Source organism: Amphiprion ocellaris, chromosome 14 (assembly GCF_022539595.1).
Source record: "Amphiprion ocellaris isolate individual 3 ecotype Okinawa chromosome 14, ASM2253959v1, whole genome shotgun sequence".
NCBI lineage: Eukaryota > Metazoa > Chordata > Actinopteri > Pomacentridae > Amphiprion > Amphiprion ocellaris.
This window is the reverse complement of record NC_072779.1, coordinates 26,627,049-26,645,391: the sequence shown is the minus strand read 5'-3', so window position 1 is coordinate 26,645,391 and position 18,343 is coordinate 26,627,049. Positions and strand designations below refer to the sequence as shown.

The 18,343-nt window shown below is 40.1% G+C and overlaps 2 protein-coding genes across 2 annotated transcripts; both read right to left on the bottom strand.

Annotated features, from left to right (window-relative positions):
* Window positions 1-1,904: 1,904 nt before the first annotated feature.
* On the bottom strand, window positions 1,905-5,826 carry c1qbp (complement component 1, q subcomponent binding protein). The gene is made up of 6 exons (XM_023264808.3): window positions 5,451-5,826; window positions 4,693-4,843; window positions 3,829-3,919; window positions 3,582-3,677; window positions 2,239-2,364; window positions 1,905-2,144 (listed from the first exon to the last, which is right to left on the bottom strand). The coding sequence occupies exons 1-6, from the start codon at window positions 5,695-5,697 to the stop codon at window positions 1,995-1,997; spliced, it is 861 nt and encodes a 286-aa protein (XP_023120576.1). The 5' UTR covers window positions 5,698-5,826; the 3' UTR covers window positions 1,905-1,994.
* Window positions 5,827-7,951: 2,125 nt separating this feature from the next.
* On the bottom strand, window positions 7,952-17,866 carry dhx33 (DEAH (Asp-Glu-Ala-His) box polypeptide 33). The gene is made up of 12 exons (XM_023264788.3): window positions 17,492-17,866; window positions 17,078-17,238; window positions 15,692-15,919; window positions 14,913-15,083; window positions 13,937-14,122; window positions 13,663-13,774; window positions 12,383-12,542; window positions 12,176-12,264; window positions 11,961-12,088; window positions 10,450-10,653; window positions 10,254-10,340; window positions 7,952-9,540 (listed from the first exon to the last, which is right to left on the bottom strand). The coding sequence occupies exons 1-12, from the start codon at window positions 17,700-17,702 to the stop codon at window positions 9,232-9,234; spliced, it is 2,046 nt and encodes a 681-aa protein (XP_023120556.2). The 5' UTR covers window positions 17,703-17,866; the 3' UTR covers window positions 7,952-9,231.
* Between the last annotated feature and the right edge of the window lie 477 nt (window positions 17,867-18,343).

Sequence of the window (18,343 nt, the reverse complement as noted above, 5' to 3'; positions counted from 1 at the left end):
AGAATGCAGGAGGACCAACTTCTAAAAACATAAAATGAAGCTTTTGAAGTGGGACTGCCAATATGTCAGGCTGTTCTTAGCCTGGATAGCATTTTATTTTTAAACAACCAAGAGTGGAATGTAACTACAAAATACAATTATTCAAGTTCTGAAGTACACTGCAACTGCTTGTACTTTTCTTGAGTAATTCCATTTTTTACTTTATGCCTCTACTCCATGTCAGACATGTATGTTGTACTTCTGATGCTATTGCATTTATTTTAGAGACACAGGAATTAAAGTTTTAAATGAAAAAACAATATAAATTATGATACACTCATAGATTAAACGCACAAATTGTATGTGGTTTGGTTACTAGCTCCTCCTTGAAAATTTCAAAATGCTGATTACACACTGATACCTCAGTAATACCGATAATATAACAGCCTGCTACAATTTTTAAATTGTATGTGAACTATTGCTATACTTGGAGTACATGTGGCTGTTAATACCTGTGTACATTTGCCAAGGTACATTTCTTTAATGCAGCTCAATAGTTTTCCACCATTGCTTAGAGCCATGATCTACACCATTATTTAAAAGTGATTTAACTTTTAGTCTCGCTTAGCCAGCCTATTCTACAGTACAGTACTAAAAGTTAACCTTTCTTTATTGAAGGATTGTTTTACTCAGAGACCTCTTTTTCTTTACCACCGTGATCACATTCACAGCTGGGAGCTGCACAGTACATCTGACTGAACTGCTGCTCACTGAGCAGCTCTACTGGACCAGTTGGGGCTGAAGGATTTGCTCCTAGACCCCACAGTGGAGTTAATGAGGGAGGAACAAACTCAGTGCTTCTCACTTTCCTTCTGCAAGTTTCACAGTGAGACTGTAGCTGTTTAAGACAGACTTACACCAACAGGTCATCACCCAAATCTAAAAGCCTAAAGCAGAGTTTTCTATGAGAAACAACTGAACATATGCAGCTTTTACACACAAATGGCTGTAATTTATAAACAGTGAAATACATTCACATATCATGAATAAGTACGTCAACCTGCTACTACACGTTACCTGAATGAAGGTCAACTAGTTAATAGAAATTTTTAAATATTTACAGGCTCCTCTTGAATGAAGACATTTTCAAAGGTGACAGAATTTTTTTGAGGAAGAGAAATGCCACCTCTCATTTTCTTCTCTGCCCCAATATTAAAAGCTTAAATGTAAACTCTGCCAGTCATAAATTGGGCTAAATTCAAATTAGAATCGTAAAGTTTATTTTCTGTTCTATTAAATGCAGCATGAACACATGGTCTGAATTATTTGGTGTGGAAAACAAACAAGAAAAAAAATGTTTGTATTAAACTGTTTTATTAGATGTTGACCTTCCATCCTCTGAACACGTGGAATTAAGACATGTATCAGTTTGACAAAGTCTAATCAGTATCAGTCAACCAGCCATAAGTAAGGCTCAAACAGGACTGTCAAACTGTAAAACATTATATATATTTATATATATATATATATTTATATATATATATATATATATATATATATATATATATATATATATATATATATATATATATATATATATATATATATATATATATATATGGAGGTTTTCTTTTGATTTCACTTGACCAATTCTTTCTTTAGTGGCATAACAATGGTTGGAACATTCACAAATGTCACATTATACCACTGCAGCTTAGACATTTCTGACAGTCATGATTTCTGAACCTCATTATGACCTTCATTATTTGTGGCTTTCATATATTTAAACTATCTTAACTTACAGAAAAATAGTCACATTTTGACAAAGAGAACACATTTGCAGCCAAGTACTAACGTGACAACTGTCACAGACACTGAAGCAAGTCCTTAGTAGCTTGTGGCACTGAATGTGCATCAATAAATCACTCGGTGCTTCAGTTTTATTGTATCATTGTACTTTCAACTTTGCCAGGATGTGTGTTGAAGAATAGCAGAAATAAAGCTTATGTCTAACATTAATTACATTTGACAAAGCCTTGGAGGTCTTCCAGGAACTTAATGTACTCTTGATGCTCGATGGCGGTGCTCAGCTCCATCAGTTCATCTGCAAAGGTGTTGTCGACCCCGCGGTCAGCCAGGAAGTCCATCATGTGATCATACAGCGCCTGGAAAAGAACAGCGCCTTGAGCACAACTACCCTCAGATTCATTAGCTATTTACTAAACTAGTGGTATTTTTGTTGACTGTCTCAGCTCTTACCCAGTCCAGAGAGTCTGTGTTGAGTGTGTAGCAGGTCTCCTTCCACTCTGTATCTCCCTCTGGCTGGAAACTAACCTCCCGAATGGCAAATATATCGCTCTCCTCTTCTCCTTCTCCATGACTCATCTACAAAATGTAAATTCAGCTTGTCTGTTTGACTCCAACACTTAATTATCTGAGAGGTCGCCTTGAGACACATTACTGTTGCTTAACATAGTACACAAGCAACACCAGCAGCTTAAAGACAGACATCCAGATTTGTTCACAGAAATCAAGCTGATAGAGTTTCAGCTGTTACTGTATATAAATAATTAATTATAATAATTGCCTTTATTTGTCACAAATACATTACAGCACTGTGAAATGTTGCTTTTCGCATATCCCAATCAGGGTCAGAGCGCAGGGTCAGCCACAGTACAGCGCCCCTGGAGCAGGAAGGGTTAAGGTTAAGGGCCTTGCTCAAGGGCCCGACACTGGCCACATCAGGGTTTGAACCACTGACCTTCTGATCAACAGTCCAGAGACTTAACCGTTGCACCACCACTGCCCCACATATTACCAACCTGTCAGCACAATGTTCAAATCCTGAAATATTATCATTATTGTCTGTGATCTGTTGAACTGTGATAGCTGCATCTGTTGCAGCAGTGCTCCACACAAAACATATTATTAGCTTATTTGGGCTACAGATTATAATGTGGGCTGGGTGCTGCTGATAACATCAGCAGGCTACCAGCATGTAGTGGTGTATATGTGTTTATGTTAGCATAATGTGTGCAGCAGTTTCTGTGGTCTCACTAATGGTCTTTTTATAATATGACATGGGGACGATGTTGAGCAGGAAAGACAGAAGAAATGCTGACCAACACACACGGCCAACTACATGCAAAGCTTTTCAGAAGCTTAGAAAATACTCCAAAAATTTACATTAAAGTCTTCACAAGAAAACTGGATGAGTGACTTAAAACACAATGTGGTTTGTTTGAAATACTTGAAACACTACATGTCATGGGTTTCTGTAATCTTCACATTTTTTTATACATTTATTACACATAGGCTAGTGGCTATACTGCCACTGCAGCTGTAGTAAAGATTCTAATCAAAAAAATTTTTTTTAAGTTTCAGTTCTTCATATTTACGATTTATTCGTCAAAAGCTCCATTTCAAGTCTTTTTAAATTAAAGAGTTGATGATACAGCACTTTCATTTCATTAGTGTATTTTATACTGTGGTATCGAAAATGGTTTAGAAAACCACTGAATTTCAGTGGCATTGGTAAGCACTACCAAATTTCAGTTATCGTAAGATACATATTCACATGACATTTTTTTTGTGTTCTTTACCTCGTCTTCAGGAAAATGGCAGTCAAACACCAGGGAATGTTTTGCAGCTTGTTTCGTTACTTCAACAACGAAGTTGGGTGTTGACACAATTTCAGACTATAAAGAGAAACATAAGTGATTTGACATTCAAATTTCAAGGTTAACAACTTTAATGAGTCAAGTTTTTGGGCCAATGAACTGCTTATATTTCTAAGTACATCTCTTAAACAATTACATCAATACTGTCTGAATGTTTTCTGTGTCTCACCTCTTCTTCTGCTGGTTTCTGCTGTCCTTGTTCTACTTCCTCCTCAAAGTTTGGAGGAATGCTGTTGTTGATGTTAAATGTGACAGTGATTCTGTGAAGAGAAGGTACCTCCGTAAGCTCATTCAGTGCATTATATTGTCTACAATCATTGCGTAAATGGGGCAGCCTGCCTTTTAAGACTCGAACGACATGGATTTTTCAGTACAATATGTATTGTTAGTAATTACAGAGACAAAAAGTAGTGTTTTTAAAACCAATATAAAATGAAATATGAAAATGTGAAATGCTTTTATGTATTAAAATGTATATGTTAAGAGGTGTAATTAATCAGAAAGTGTTGTGGCTGGGACATTGTTCAAAACCACAGAGTTACTATAGACAGAGATGGCTGCATCAGATCCAAAGTTGAAATTTTAAAAATTATGTTATTTTACTAGGTATTAGTAAGATAGATAAATTTATTGTCTGTTCCAAGTAAAAACAGAAATTCATCTTTTGTCACAGCTGTAAGACAAAGTTTAAAAATCACATCCAAGCATTTAAAACACCCTCACACATAAAAAAAAGTACAATAAACAAAAACAAGTAAAGCACATAAAATAACTAAAAACGCAGTACAGTCTATTTTGTGTTATTAAGCGCAGCTACAGCAGAGGGGTGACAAAGTTTTTGTAGATGTTTTTCCTGGCCAGTGGGGTTCTGCAGCATTTGCCTTACGGCAGCAGCATGAAGAAATGGTGGAGGGGATGTGAGGGGTCTTCAGTGCTGAGGGCGGCCTTCCTCCCCACTGAGCATCCATAAACAACAGCAATACTGATAATTGGAAAACAAGCAACATCCAACAAGTGGTAGACCCCTACTTACTTTTCTCCAGATACACTTCTTGAGAGCTTAGCTTCTGTGCCGTTCATCTCCAGTTCCCATCCTCCAGACATCTTGGGTAGAGTTTTGCTTTTCTGGATCTTCTTCTCTTCTTTGATTTCATCAGACAGAAAGTCTCCAAACGCTTTGTCACCTGAAGAAAGTATAGGACAGGTTATATAACTTCATCATGGGAAGATATCACGCAGTGCTGTTAAACTTTCTTTTGTCAGGATACGTTTATTATTCACAACTGAAGTAAGAAATTGAACTTTTTCCAACATGTTAAACATAAACTGACAATTGACTTGGATTAAACTTAAACAGTAACTGCGTCTGTTATAAATATCGTTTGACTTTTACAGATGCTCAACATTTGACATTAATCTATCAAAAACTCCTTTTTTAAACCTCAGACTCGATACCGACTGTATCACGTTAATATCACACAGAAACAGGCCTCTAATGGCAATTATTAGTTTTGATCACATCTTTGTGTTCATAGTTAGCTGGTTTGGCAGTCTTTCTAGAAACAGACATTCATGGTCTGTCAAGGTGAAGCTAGCTCTTTACAATGAGAAGATGCTGAGTGTTAATGAGGCAAATTACTTGTTTAACAGCTGCACGTCTGTAACAATGAAAAAAATGTCGCGATCAACTGAGCATTATTTTTAAAGTCTTGCCTCTATAGCTATCGTTAAGCTAAGCTTTCATTAGCTAGCCGGCTAGCTGGTCTAAAAACGTGTAAAATGAAGCATTACCTTCTGTGTGCAGTCCTCCACATCCACAGGACACCGACGGGCTCAGCACCTTGGAGCTGAACAGTTTGGGTCTGTATCCTGACGAGTTGCTGTTCAGCATCCACAGAGACCGGGTGAAGGGCCGTGTTACTGCCGGGCTCAGAGAACGCAGCATCGGGCAGCTCAGCGGCAGAGCCCGGGCTGTGGACGTGGTGGCTGAAGAGAGGCGGACAGCAGCTCCCACCGAGCGGACTACTGACTTTAGCATGACTGTCTGAAAATAATCAGGTATATGACAACAGAATAAATTAGTTTGCCGACACACATATAAGCGTGACTCCCCCACTTACAGCTACTTCTACAAGACACAACACGTGTGGAAGGGCACATTGACCTACCGTCACTACGACCTCTGCACCGGAAGAAGTACTGGTAAAGCGAAAGAAATTAGAAACATTCTGTATTTATCTTTTTTATGATGACTAAATTTTAAAAAAATCTATGTAACATCAATAATGACAGAATCTAGAACAACTGTAAAAACAAACAAAAAAAAATTTTATAAAGAAAATGTTGACAAAATCTGCATAACCGTGCCCCCTGTGGCTGAAGCATGTAACTCGTTGATTTGTGGTTTGCCCTCAGAATGATGGAAAGGTTTTATTCTTCTTTCTCACCCTGAAACAACAACTCAGCTCATTTTCTTCCTGCATTTGATAGAAAATAAATGCAACATCTGTCAACAACAGAGAAATAAAATCAGCATCAACAACAACAGGTTGCCAATGTCTGAAATAATCACATTTTTTCCCCAAGGATCAAATCCTTGAACATCAGAGTCTGGCCTTCAGTGGACAGTGTCATATTGGAGGAGGGAGTTGCATCAGTCACAGTAAAGTAGGTTCCATCAGCCTAAGGAGGTGAATCAGTTGCATCATTTAGATATGACGTCCTGCTGCCAGAGGGTGGAGCTGTTTCCCAACATGTTTCAAATTCAGCCCAGTCATCATTGTTGTACATTTAAAACAACACGTGGTGACAAAGTCCTTCCCAATAGAGAAATAGGATTAATGTAACCCATTTAACTAACAGGTTTAAATGCTGAGACCATTCAAAATTATTATGTAAATTCAGCTGATTATTGTAAATTTTAGGGTTGCGACCCTGTAAAAATTAAACTTTCTTATGGAATTTTTTAACACATTTACAGCTTTTGTAATAACATTACTTTCTCCTGTGCAATTCCATATTTAAAAAAAAAACATAATACACTACATTAGAATTTAGAAGTGTTTTTGAAAGTGTCTCATATGGTAATGATTCACCACATTTTAAATCTAATATACAGTGAACATTGAACTAAAGTCTTTTTTTAAATCCATTACAAATCGTAGTATTTGTTAGTATGCTTGCAATTACATATTTTCCCCACATTTCTCTGCCCTAGCTTAGATTCAACAAAGTTATACGGGGAAAACCCAACAAACCCAAAGATTCCCAGTTAGCAAGTTCTTGGCGACAGCAGAGAGGAAGAACTTCTTTACAAGTGGTCGAGACCTCTAGCAGAACCAGATTCAGGGAGGGCAGCTGTCTGCCTCAGCCTGATGGGGAGAATTACAACTTCTTGATTGTTGGGCCAGCAGATGTTAAGACAGATTATTCATTTTTGGCAGTTATTTCAAGAACACACTGTTCTTTTCAAATAAGTTACATCTACTGGTATCGAAAGTCCATATATATCTTCAAAAATTATACCATCAGTATAATTAATCCCTGAACTTGGGGGGGACAGAACATTCTCCATATCTGCCCCTACACTCTGGAACTCCCTACCACAACACATTCGCGACTGCAGAGACCTGACCACCTTCAAATCACTCTTCAAGACCCATCTGTTCAGAACTGTTTTTAACACATAATACAAACTTAGATTTCTATTTTATGACTTGTTTTATATTCCTTTATTTTTAATGTTTGCTGATTTTACATGTAAAGTGTCTTTGAGTGTTCTAAAAAGCGCTACACAAATAAAGTTCATTATTATTATTATTATACTGATTGTGTCTCAACCATCCATCCATCCATCCATTATCTATACACCGCTTAATCCTCACTAGGGTCGCGGGGGGGGGCTGGAGCCTATCCCAGCTGACTCGGGCGAAGGCAGGGGACACCCTAGACAGGTCGCCAGTCTGTCGCAGGGCTACATATAGAGACAAACAATCACTCTCACATTCACACCTACGGGCAATTTAGAATAATCAATTAACCTCAGCATATTTTTGGACTGTGGGAGGAAGCCGGAGTACCCGGAGAAAACCCACGCATGCACAGGGAGAACATGCAAACTCCATGCAGAAAGATCCCGGGAAAGCCGGGACGCGAACCAGGGATCTTCTCGCTGCAAGGCGAAAGTGCTAACCACTACGCCACTGTGCAGCCCCGTGTCTCAACCAAACAGATGGAAATTCCCCTGTGCTTTACTGAAACTTTACTCAAGTATATTGGTGTTCATAGGCAGGTGGTTGGATTTTTTTTATTAGAAATTATAACAAGTGTGGTTATGTAAGTCTGTAACAAATCATTTCCTCATCAAAGGCGTGCATTTCATCATGTAAAGTACATGCGGATCTTAAATGGTGCACCTGGAAACCAAATGGGCAGAATGATTTCTAAGAAATTCAGCAACAGAAAAAACAGCATAGTCTAACAATTCTCTACAGCAACCTCAGATGCATCCGATTGCAAAGTTAGAAGCTCTTTGTACAATTTATTCTGATTACAGAGTATATTTTACAATCCTGAGTCCAGAGTGGAAAAAGACAAGTGGAGCATCTATCCTATTCCTCAACATGGTGTGACTTACATTCTAAATAGTATGGAGGACCTGAGTGATCAGATCGTTGACTATAATCTCCATGCATTGCATACATCTGTTGTCAGTATACATGTGTGGTTGGTCTACGTTGGGGTAAGTAAGGATCTGTGCAACACACAACAGCAAAGAGCAGAACCTGGAGAAAAAGGCATGCTACTTCTCCTGACGTGCATATTATATGGGGAAGAAGTGATAATAAAGTTATAGATGAGAAAAATAAGCATGCACAAGCTAACAAGCTAAGTGCTGCATGTAGACCAGTACAGTGAAATTATGTCATGGTGATGTGAGAATATAATATTTTGACTTGAAACGCTGGTGTTTTTCCGTGTCAAACTAATCTAATGTCTTTGCAAATAGAAAACCCTTTAAGATCCCTTTGTGTAAACCCCAGAACTAAGTGGTGGCAAAGTTTAACTCATATTTGAGGCAAACCAGGTCCTCACTATAATTCACAAATACATTGAAAAGAACAGCCATGAGCCAGTCTGTTGTAGCGATCTGAATGCTGTTATGCAGGTGGCATAACAAGTTCAGTACAATAATCGGTGAAATGAACACATGAAGAGTAACATTTTAAAGTTCTATGCTAACTGTGCTCCTCTGAGGATACTTGAGCTGCTAAAATGCATGCAAATGCTGAAAGAACTGAAGCACAATGCCTCAAAAAAAAATCTCCTGTCTAGGTGTCAAACGAGGTCGAATGTTGGGATGAAATGTTGTCAGGCAGAAGAAATACAGCTTATAAAATTTGAATTAGTCTCGAGTTGTGAGGCCTCTATATGCAGATTTCTACTGCAGTGACACATGCCAGATGCTCGTCAACTGGGAGGTAGTGGAATCCAGAGAAGTTTAGTACACAAAAAGTGTTTTAATCCATTGAATACATTGTGTTTTGTGGCAGGTGTCCTGTTGCTCCATTGGTTAGCTCTTAGTGAGGTGGAGCTTGCGGCCAAAGTACTCTGGTGCTGCATCCAGCAGCCAGTCGGCATCAACCAAACAGAGGTCTCTCATGTAGCAGCGGGACGTGTGCAGCAGCTCATTGAACACCACGTATGCTGGCTTGGCCTGGAAAAGAACGGAGGAGGGGTGGATGGCCACGGACTGGTGAGTGTCCAGAGCCAAGTAACTGCCATCAGGCTGCAGCTCTGCAGCGTTGATGAACATCCCGTGGGCGAGGCAGCGGCGAACGTTCCCCGTCTCTGAACCACACGACTCCAACTTCAGACTCAACTGGGAAAACAAGAGTTTAGTCATCACTAAGGTCAAATGAGCTACTCTGATCCTAAATGAGACCAACACAACTGACAGTTTGGGAATCTTCTACAATTTAATGACATGGTTGGCTATTTTATTGAGCAAAGTTACACTTTACATAACAAATAATATTACTTCTCATATCACATTAGTTTTCATGATGTCTCATGTCTGCACACAGAGCTCATGATGAGTAAGTAAATCTGACCTAATTTCACTCCCATCTGTAAGTTTAAAAATTGAATTCTTCACACAGGCTATAAGCTACCCATTTTAAGTCTATAAGTCTAAGTACACATTCCGTTTGCAGGATAATTTCACAAGCAAATTCTGGATTGTTCAAGCAGCAATAAAAACATGTAACAAATCAAGTGTGTACAAAACTTGAATGTCCAGCTGCAGATGAGAAACAGCTGGTGCACAGAAAAGCTGTCTTGTGTGGCCTGTGGCTGCTCCAGTCAGCACGTTAACAGGACAGTTAATCTAAACGTAAACACCACCGGATGACTGCTCACCACACACATTCACACAGGTTGAGAGGCAGTGTGGCTGTACTTAGACAGGCAACATTGCTGCATTTTTACATAAATCACTGCCACAGTAAATGTGACATTTAACTGTGATATTGATTGCAGGTGAAACCACTCAGGATTCTCAGATTCACGCTGTAGAGATGAGCAGATGGGTACCTTAAGGCAGATTTCTCTGAGTTGAGCCTGGACTTCTTTCACCAGATTCATGTTCCTGCTGTTGACAAAGTTCTCCCGACACCACTCCTTCAACAGGAGACATACAGCAGGTTATAAGGTAGCTCAGCAGTAGTAGTTCAGCAGCGTTTGCTTAGTTAAAGTCTTTTTCTTCCCCTACTGAACCAGCTATACCCACCTTGTTACCACCGACTTTCTTGAATGCTCTGTAAATGTTGAGCAGCGTCATGTGGTCTCCTTCGCTAGAAATGAACTTCTTGTGTGCAGCAAGCACCTCTTCCCGTCGCGCTGGAGGGTTGTACAGTACACTGTCCACTGACAACAGTGACACAATGCTCAAAACCTCCTCTGAACAGCAGTAGTCCGGGGACAGCAGGATGGTCTGTGAGACAAAGCAAACAAGGTAGGGACATGTTACACTGTATCAAACACACTCTTTGCTATGCATGAGAACCATGTGGCACTGTGGACTACAGTCTGTCCCATCATCTTTGACTGAATCTACAACTAACGTTACTGCTTTGCATACGTCCACCAACCAGTAACGTTACGGTTTACATTCATGTCTGTCCAGATTCATAACCTTTTAGTAAAGACTTGAAAGGATTTTAACAGACGGTCAACCAAGGCGAGTGTCACCAAATCACTGTCCAACCAACTGTGAAGTATAATCATAATCTCCCCTTCTGTTCCGTATAGTGTTGAATAATGGCCAGAAAAATGTTTTGTCACAATGAAGCTGATTTTTGGATATTAAATATTTTCACTTAAGAATTTTATCCACTCCAACCCTTGTGTGACATTTTGTCATAATTAGCAAACCAATTCCTGAATAATGACTTAATATGTGTTTGGTCAGGTCACAAGGACCATTGACCACCAAAATCTAATCAACTATCCTTGAGTGCAAGTGAACAGTGGTGAAAAATTTGAAGAAATTCCTTCAAGGCATTCAAGAGATATCGCATTCACAAAAATGGGACTGATGTAAGAAAGCATCAAGTGGAAACCATTAAAGTCAATGCCTAAGTGTCAAAAACTGGAGTTCCTTTAATGAAAACTTGGGGCTTGCTTCAAAAGCAACACAATCCCCATTAAGGACAAGGGTCCACGTGGACCCCTACGCAGACATCCGCATAAAGCCTAAAATATGCAACTGCACAGACTGCCTGCATTGCAAGTGTACCTACTGCACATTTGTACGATGATAAATATGTTATACATACAAAAACAAGTTGTGCTAAGAACAAATGTTTGGTGTGAGGAGAGACTGTGGGAGGAAATTCTCTGTCATCAACACCTTTATAATTCATCACTGACAAAGTTGTAACTGAAGTAGCTGCTGCAGGAAATAGTAGGTGTCTTGATTTGGACATACTTTCCATCTGTGGTACACAAAATGGCCAATTTGAGTGACGGTGGGTGTCGTCATATGTCAGTCCATAGTCCAGGGATGATTGCATGACCTGCCTCACTTCCCCTCACACCACCTTGTTGCTGATTTTAGGTTAACCTAGAGTAAGTAGGAGTCAGGCACTGCCAAGATGGGGATGGTTGGAACGACCACACAGAACCTCACAACCGCCCTCCTGGAAACTAGTGAATGATGTCACAGAGGGTTAATTCCATCTTTTAATACAGCCAATTAGACAGAAAACCCATGACAAGACTAGAAACAGCCCATCTTACCTTGGCATATCTAGGCTCCAGAGGGAAGCTGGCCATTTTCTTTCCCAGAGCAGTGAGAGAAACCTGTCCTTCCTTCCTCTCCACAGCTCCCAATAGCTCCAAATGTTCTACAGCAGCCCTGACAGCCTCTGCAATGAACATAATGTGTTACTATGACAACATCTCCTCCAGGATGACCAGAAATGCAGAGTGATTAATGGTCAATAGTATCTTACCAGGAGATGGCTTGGACATGAAATCAAAATTCATCACATCTGGAATGCCCAGAGTCATGAGATGGAGCATCACACTGGCTAAGTTACATCTGCAGGACACACACAGAGGACAGAAATAACAGAAGAACAGTCCATTCAATCACACTGACCTAAATAGAGCAACATGTAGGTGAGGCTCCTGCATCAGGTATTTGTGTGAAGTCCTACCTCTGGATCTCAGGTACAGTCATGGGGATGAGGTTGTCAAATTCCTGCTCAGTGTAGAGACGATAGCAGGAGCCCGAGTCCTCCCTTCCAGCTCGGCCTGCTCGCTGCCACGCCTGTGCTTTAGAAACCCGCTGCACTGCCAGCACCTCCAGACCACTGTCTGAGAGTGACACAACAAGAATACAATGAGAACATCTTACAACAAAAACACTGTGTACAGTCATGGAAAAATTAAGTTGGAAATTGTTGCCTTTCACAATATATCTGAACAAGCAAACATTTAATCCTCCTTGAAACAGGACCTACAGCAAAAGTTACATAATATACACAATCAAACAAATGACATATAATTGACATTTTGTGCCATTTTCATATTTTATGGTTTGTAGTTACTTTTCTGCCTCAAGGCTATGGCTTAGTTGGCTAAAGCACCTGTCTAGTACACAGGAGATCTTGGGTTCAACTCCCAGTGGGACTTTTTGCAGATGTCCCCACTGTGGGATTAATAATCAAATTAAACATGAGTCAAGAGACAGATAAAATAACTAGAAGATAACTGCATGAATGTAAATAGCTTAATTGTTTACAGAACGGCAGTAATCTGTATCACTTTAATATGCCGCCTACAGTCAGTGAAGAAGTACTGAGATATTTTAGTTAAATAAAATCCCTAGCCAGCAAAGTAAAAATACGAATTACAAGGTAGCCCTGCTTTTTAAATACTACTTTAATAAAATAGAAGTATTACATACAGTAAGTTAGTTAAGGCCAGTAGTTCCCAACCTAGGAGTTTAGCTCTTCCAAAGGTCACAAGATAAATCTAAGAAGTTCTATTTCAGAAATCTACTTCAATTTTTGCGACTGTTCTTTAGTTTTACGGTGAAAAATTGAACAATTTGACCTCAAAAAGTTCTTTGCATGAACCCCTATGAGAAGTTTAGAGGGGGAAACCTTTTTGGTGGAACTGCCAACAACTCAGACATTTATAGTAGGAGAAAGGACCCCAATGTTTTGTGAAGGGTCAAAGGATAAAAGAGGAAAAGAAAAAAACAAGGTTGGTGTTGTGTTTTATAACTCCATCATAACTTTTTTTTTTGTCTGAGCAAGTGGTCTCGATGGTCGTAAGCTAAAGAGCGAAAACCCAAAATTTCCCTCTGAAATGTAGTACAGTTGAACAATAATGTGTCATCACATGGAATTATTTATGTAAAATACAAGAACTTAGCTACTTTCCACCTGCCGATATGGGATTTGTGTGTATGAAGACTGGATCATCTCACCAGGATTGAAACGTTTGGCCTTCACCATCCCCGTGTCGATAACGTATTTGATCCCAGAGATTGTTACTGACGTCTCAGCAATGTTAGTTGATAGAATGACCTTCCTGCAGCCCTGAAAAAAGTTACACAGGACAAACATTTTGCAAGATGTATACAATAATATCAAATGTCTAAAACTGAAAACACTGTTGAGAACATCCGTGCACATAGAGACATCCTGTCCTGTTGTCTGCACTACTTTGCTGATCTCCCATGTGTTTACTGTTGCACTTACCTTAGGAGCTGGCTGAAAGACTCTGAGCTGCTGTGCTGGGGGCAGCGAGGCATACAAAGGGATAACTACCATGGGACTACAGCCATCCGGCAGATGCTTGGCGATGTCCCGGCATGTCCTCGCCAGGGCCTCGATCTCCTCCTGGCCTGTCATGAAGACTAAGATGTCATGGGACGGAGGTGCCTCCTGCACGCAAGCAGCAAGACCGAGTGTCAGAAAGAATCATCACAGTGCACAAACATGCACCCAGAATGTTTACTCACAGTCCTGTGTTCCTCATAACGCTGAAATAAAAGGACTCTAGTGTGTGTTTGTCTTTGATTTGCACTTGGCTTGCACTTAGGTGCCACTACTGAATGTTACTAACTTTGTGTCTTTTCCTGTAGTTTGTACTTCATCCTCTTTGTCCTTGGAGCTCTCTGAATGAATATATTTCTGACAGTTACTGGTTTCACCAACCTTTTCAGTGTTTATGCGCTCTTGTTTGTTGCGTTTCTCTCTGCTACCCTGTTCTCTCTCCCCTTTACCCTCACCCTGACTGGGCAAGAGAGAGGTCTGCCCTCCAAAAGCCTGGTTCTGCTGGAGGTGTCACCTATTAAAAGGAAGGTTTTCCACTTCACTGTTGTCGATGTGTTTGCTCATGGGAAATTGCTGGATTTGTTGGTCTTACCATGTACAATACTAACGTCTAAAGTTTGTTTTTTAGCTAGCTCAGACATCTTTAGTAGCTAGGTAGATAGCTAGACAGATAGCTAGATCGATAGATAGATAGATAGGTGGTTATGTAAATATGACCTGTGCTGAACACTCTTCTCAGCAGACTATAAAGCAGTATAACAGCAGTGTTGTCCGCTGTCTGTGAGAACATCTGCAAAGGACTACTTTGGCTCGACGTCTTTTGTTAGGTAAGTTCTATATAAATAATGGTGACCTGATCTGCTTTAAACTGGATATACAGCGGATTATTGAGGACTACCTGATGGATCTGGAAGACAGAAATGAGCGCAGCTTGCAGATAGTCCGACTGGGGATGCTTAGTGTAGTAGATCTGAATAGGATGCTGCCTCCCCTCTAGGTACAATACAGGTGACTTGTTGAAGTACTCTGAGAACAAATCCACATCCATCGTGGCTGACATCACTATGACCTGTGCAGTTCAGACAAAAGAAAGAAGCTGAGTTTTAGATGTTTAAAGAGAAAATTATGGCATAGGAATAAATTCAGAGCAAATGCAGTGAGTTGTTTTGCCCTGTGATAACGATAAAATCCTAAACACTTCAGTAAAAGAAAACTGAACTAGACTTCCTCCTTTGTTTAGACATTGGCTGTTCCAGTTTAACATAGACAGCTTCCTTCACTCCCCTTTTAAAAACCATCTGTCTCCTCTGTCCACAGTGTGAACACTACTGTCTTTAAATGAGTGTTCCTTATGCTTAAGATGCAGGTGGAGCTTTCCAGTGTTGTATCATGCTCATGTGAAGAAGGTTTTGTCTCCCCTATATACTGTATATAGCAGGTCTGTGCACTCATTTGGTAACGAGCTATGAGCCATGTGATTTGGGGGTGAAATTAAATATCTACCACTCTTCAACAGTAGGTTAGAACTAAGAAGGCCTCTTGGATGAGAGGGGAAACATCTTAAAGAATCAGAAAAGAAATCTGGTTGCCTTATGTTGAAGCACTTAGGATTACCATGACCTACATTAATGACAATCTACAACTATAAAAGAAAACAAGACAGAACTGTCCACCTACCTTGAGAGGAATCTTGTTAAGCTCTCTGCGCCTGCGCTGAGCGGTCTTAACCACACCGAACAGCACATCCGTGTGCACGGTGCGCTCGTGAGCTTCATCCAGGACCACAACAGAGTAGCGCAACAGCAAGGGGTCTCCGATGGCCTCCCGCAGGAGCATGCCATCTGTCATGAACTTCAACTTCGTCTCAGAGGATGTGACATCCTCAAAACGCACCGTGTAACCAACCTAAAAACAAATTTCATTTACTACAAAACATTACAGGATGTGACATGTCACATGAATTTGAGTGTTATGTTACCTATGTTGTAAAAGTCCCATGTGGTGAAAATTCTTTTTTATTGTTTTCTGGTTATCATAAATTTTGAGATGTAAACTAAAAGTTGTTAAGATGTGTAGACATTCACTTAAGCCACTCCTCAAGCCCCTCACAACTAAGAAAGCCTCTTAGCTTTAAAAGTCAGTAATAATTTGACCTAGATGCTGCATATCACCACCAACAGTCACTGAGTTCAGATTTGGTATAATTGTCCTCTCACTGCCCACTGCCTCATAACTCAGCAAGTTTATTTACTTTCTAGAGCTGCGTCTGCTGATTTCAAAATGTATCAGTCATGAGGCTGCAACAGAGAACACATAAGTCTTCATGCACTCTCAACATAGGTGCAAGTCGAGATCCATATATATATATATTTTATGGCAATGTCACCATAGTAATAGAAAAATTTTAGCGTTAGGATGTTGTGCAGCTTATCTGGTTAACCTTACAATTAGTTTTGATCTTTTGCCCGCACATCAGAGCTCTGTGGAAATTGTAAAGCTGATGACCTTTCAGAGATGGTGGAAACTTTAAGACCTGTAAACAAGGACTGTGTGGGTATCTGTGTCTTTATGTCACACGCTGTGCTTCAGTGTATCCTCAACTCAGCCAGTATTTACATCTGGTATTTCTCTCCTAAACTACTGACTATACAGCCGCAATGTTGTCTGACAAACTCACCAACGCATGACTTAAATTCAGCAATATTTTGAAGTAAAATCATCACTCACAGAGAAAGTTAAAAGCAATGGGAAGTCATGGTGTCACACTCATTAATGTCTATGTCAACTGTCCTTGTCCACCCAATCATTTTTCTCTGTGGCGTTAATCACGGACGCACAGAAAAATTTCTTCTGGATAGGCACATAGACCGCAGCAGCTCACTGGTTGTTAGAGCTCTAGACAATGAAACAGCTCATTCATAACAGGACTAAAACCAGAAGGTATACAATCCCAGTGTAGTGAACCATTTTTGCAGTATTTAGAGTTGCTGACAGAAGGGGCACTATATGAGACCTTTAAAGACTACACTATGTAGACCTGAGAAATCAATCAACTGTCAATACCAGTTTTCCCAGTTGAGTCCTCTTCTCCTCTGCCACTCTTCCTGCCAGTGAGACAGCAGCAACTCGACGGGGCTGAGTGATGGCAATCACACCCGGTCGTCCAATACCAGCTTCATACAGATACTGCGGGATCTGAGTGGTCTTCCCAGAACCGGTCTCCCCTGATGCATGACAGAGAAGTTAGGCATTAAGTGTTACACTGTGAGTCAGAAGACTACAAATGCCATTTTCTGAACAAACTGTTCACTTATGAGTAACACACTAGTAAAATATTTTGAGCCTAATGTTGGAGTCATTCAAAACAGAACTATAAATTAAAACTCTACAGAAATGTGGATTTCAGAGTAGAGTTTCCCTTTAAATAATTAGCTAATGATGTGGCAGTGTGAGCTAACTGTAGCTGCAGCTCTTTACCTATCAGAATAGCATTGTGAAGCTGTCTCAGTTGGTTCAGCAGCTGAGGTTTGGCCTGGTAGATTGGCAGCTGTTTTCTCTGGACGTCTATAGGAGTGGTTACATTTCCCTTCCTTGGCAGCAGCATTCCAGGTTTATTCTTATCGAGGCGGAAAAACACTGAGCCCGGCTTGAATTTTTTAGCCGGAGGAGGCTCCGGGTCGTGGGGCATGGTCTAAAAGAAGGGATCGAGATAGCGAAAGCTCTGCGGCTTTTTCTTGCGATTGTTTACTGTCAAAAAGAAAGAAAAGAAAGTTTTTCCATGCTCACTGACGGACAGGCGAGCGTCACTGCGGATGTTTTGCTACCTCTGCAAAAACGTCCCCACGTGGTCATGTTCGGCGCAGACGTTTGACGTCATATACAACTTTTTTTTTTTTTTTTTTTTATACCAGATTCCGGACGTTACAGTGGCCCGTCTTCACGTCTTAAGATGTATTCAATTTAATTTAATTTAATTTAATCAATTTTGATATTACGTTATGCATGTGTAACGGGCGTGTGAGTGTGGCTGGAGCGTCAAGAAAGACAACTCAACTGAATGTTGTCCGGCAGAAGAGATTAAAACACATTAATCTCCTTGTGGTCACCTTTCATTATGCGCTCTGCTCCCTCAGCAATGCAACGGAGGGTATACGGGTGAAGCTACCCCGGGAGGTACAGACAAGGCAGAGTGCAGAAAGGCAATTCCCACAGACAAAAATCAATAACACAATGGCAAATACAAGTAACTCATTGAGATAAAACTCACAAATACTCAACATAACAACAACAAATATATATTGACAATAATAATTAATAAAATACATTTTT

Excerpts from the sequence above, each read along its gene's own strand:
- c1qbp (XM_023264808.3), bottom strand. The coding sequence starts at position 5,697 with ATGCTAAAGTCAGTAGTCCGCTCGGTGGGAGCTGCTGTCCGCCTCTCT. Across the intron at positions 3,678-3,828 it reads AGAAACCAGCAGAAGAAGAG|TCTGAAATTGTGTCAACACC; the intron begins GTGAGACACAGA and ends TTCTCTTTATAG. Across the intron at positions 2,365-3,581 it reads GCCATTTTCCTGAAGACGAG|ATGAGTCATGGAGAAGGAGA; the intron begins GTAAAGAACACA and ends TACATTTTGTAG.
- dhx33 (XM_023264788.3), bottom strand. The coding sequence starts at position 17,702 with ATGCCCCACGACCCGGAGCCTCCTCCGGCTAAAAAATTCAAGCCGGGC. Across the intron at positions 13,775-13,936 it reads TCTTTCAGCCAGCTCCTAAG|GGCTGCAGGAAGGTCATTCT; the intron begins GTAAGTGCAACA and ends AACTTTTTTCAG. Across the intron at positions 12,543-13,662 it reads GGCCAAACGTTTCAATCCTG|ACAGTGGTCTGGAGGTGCTG; the intron begins GTGAGATGATCC and ends TGTCACTCTCAG.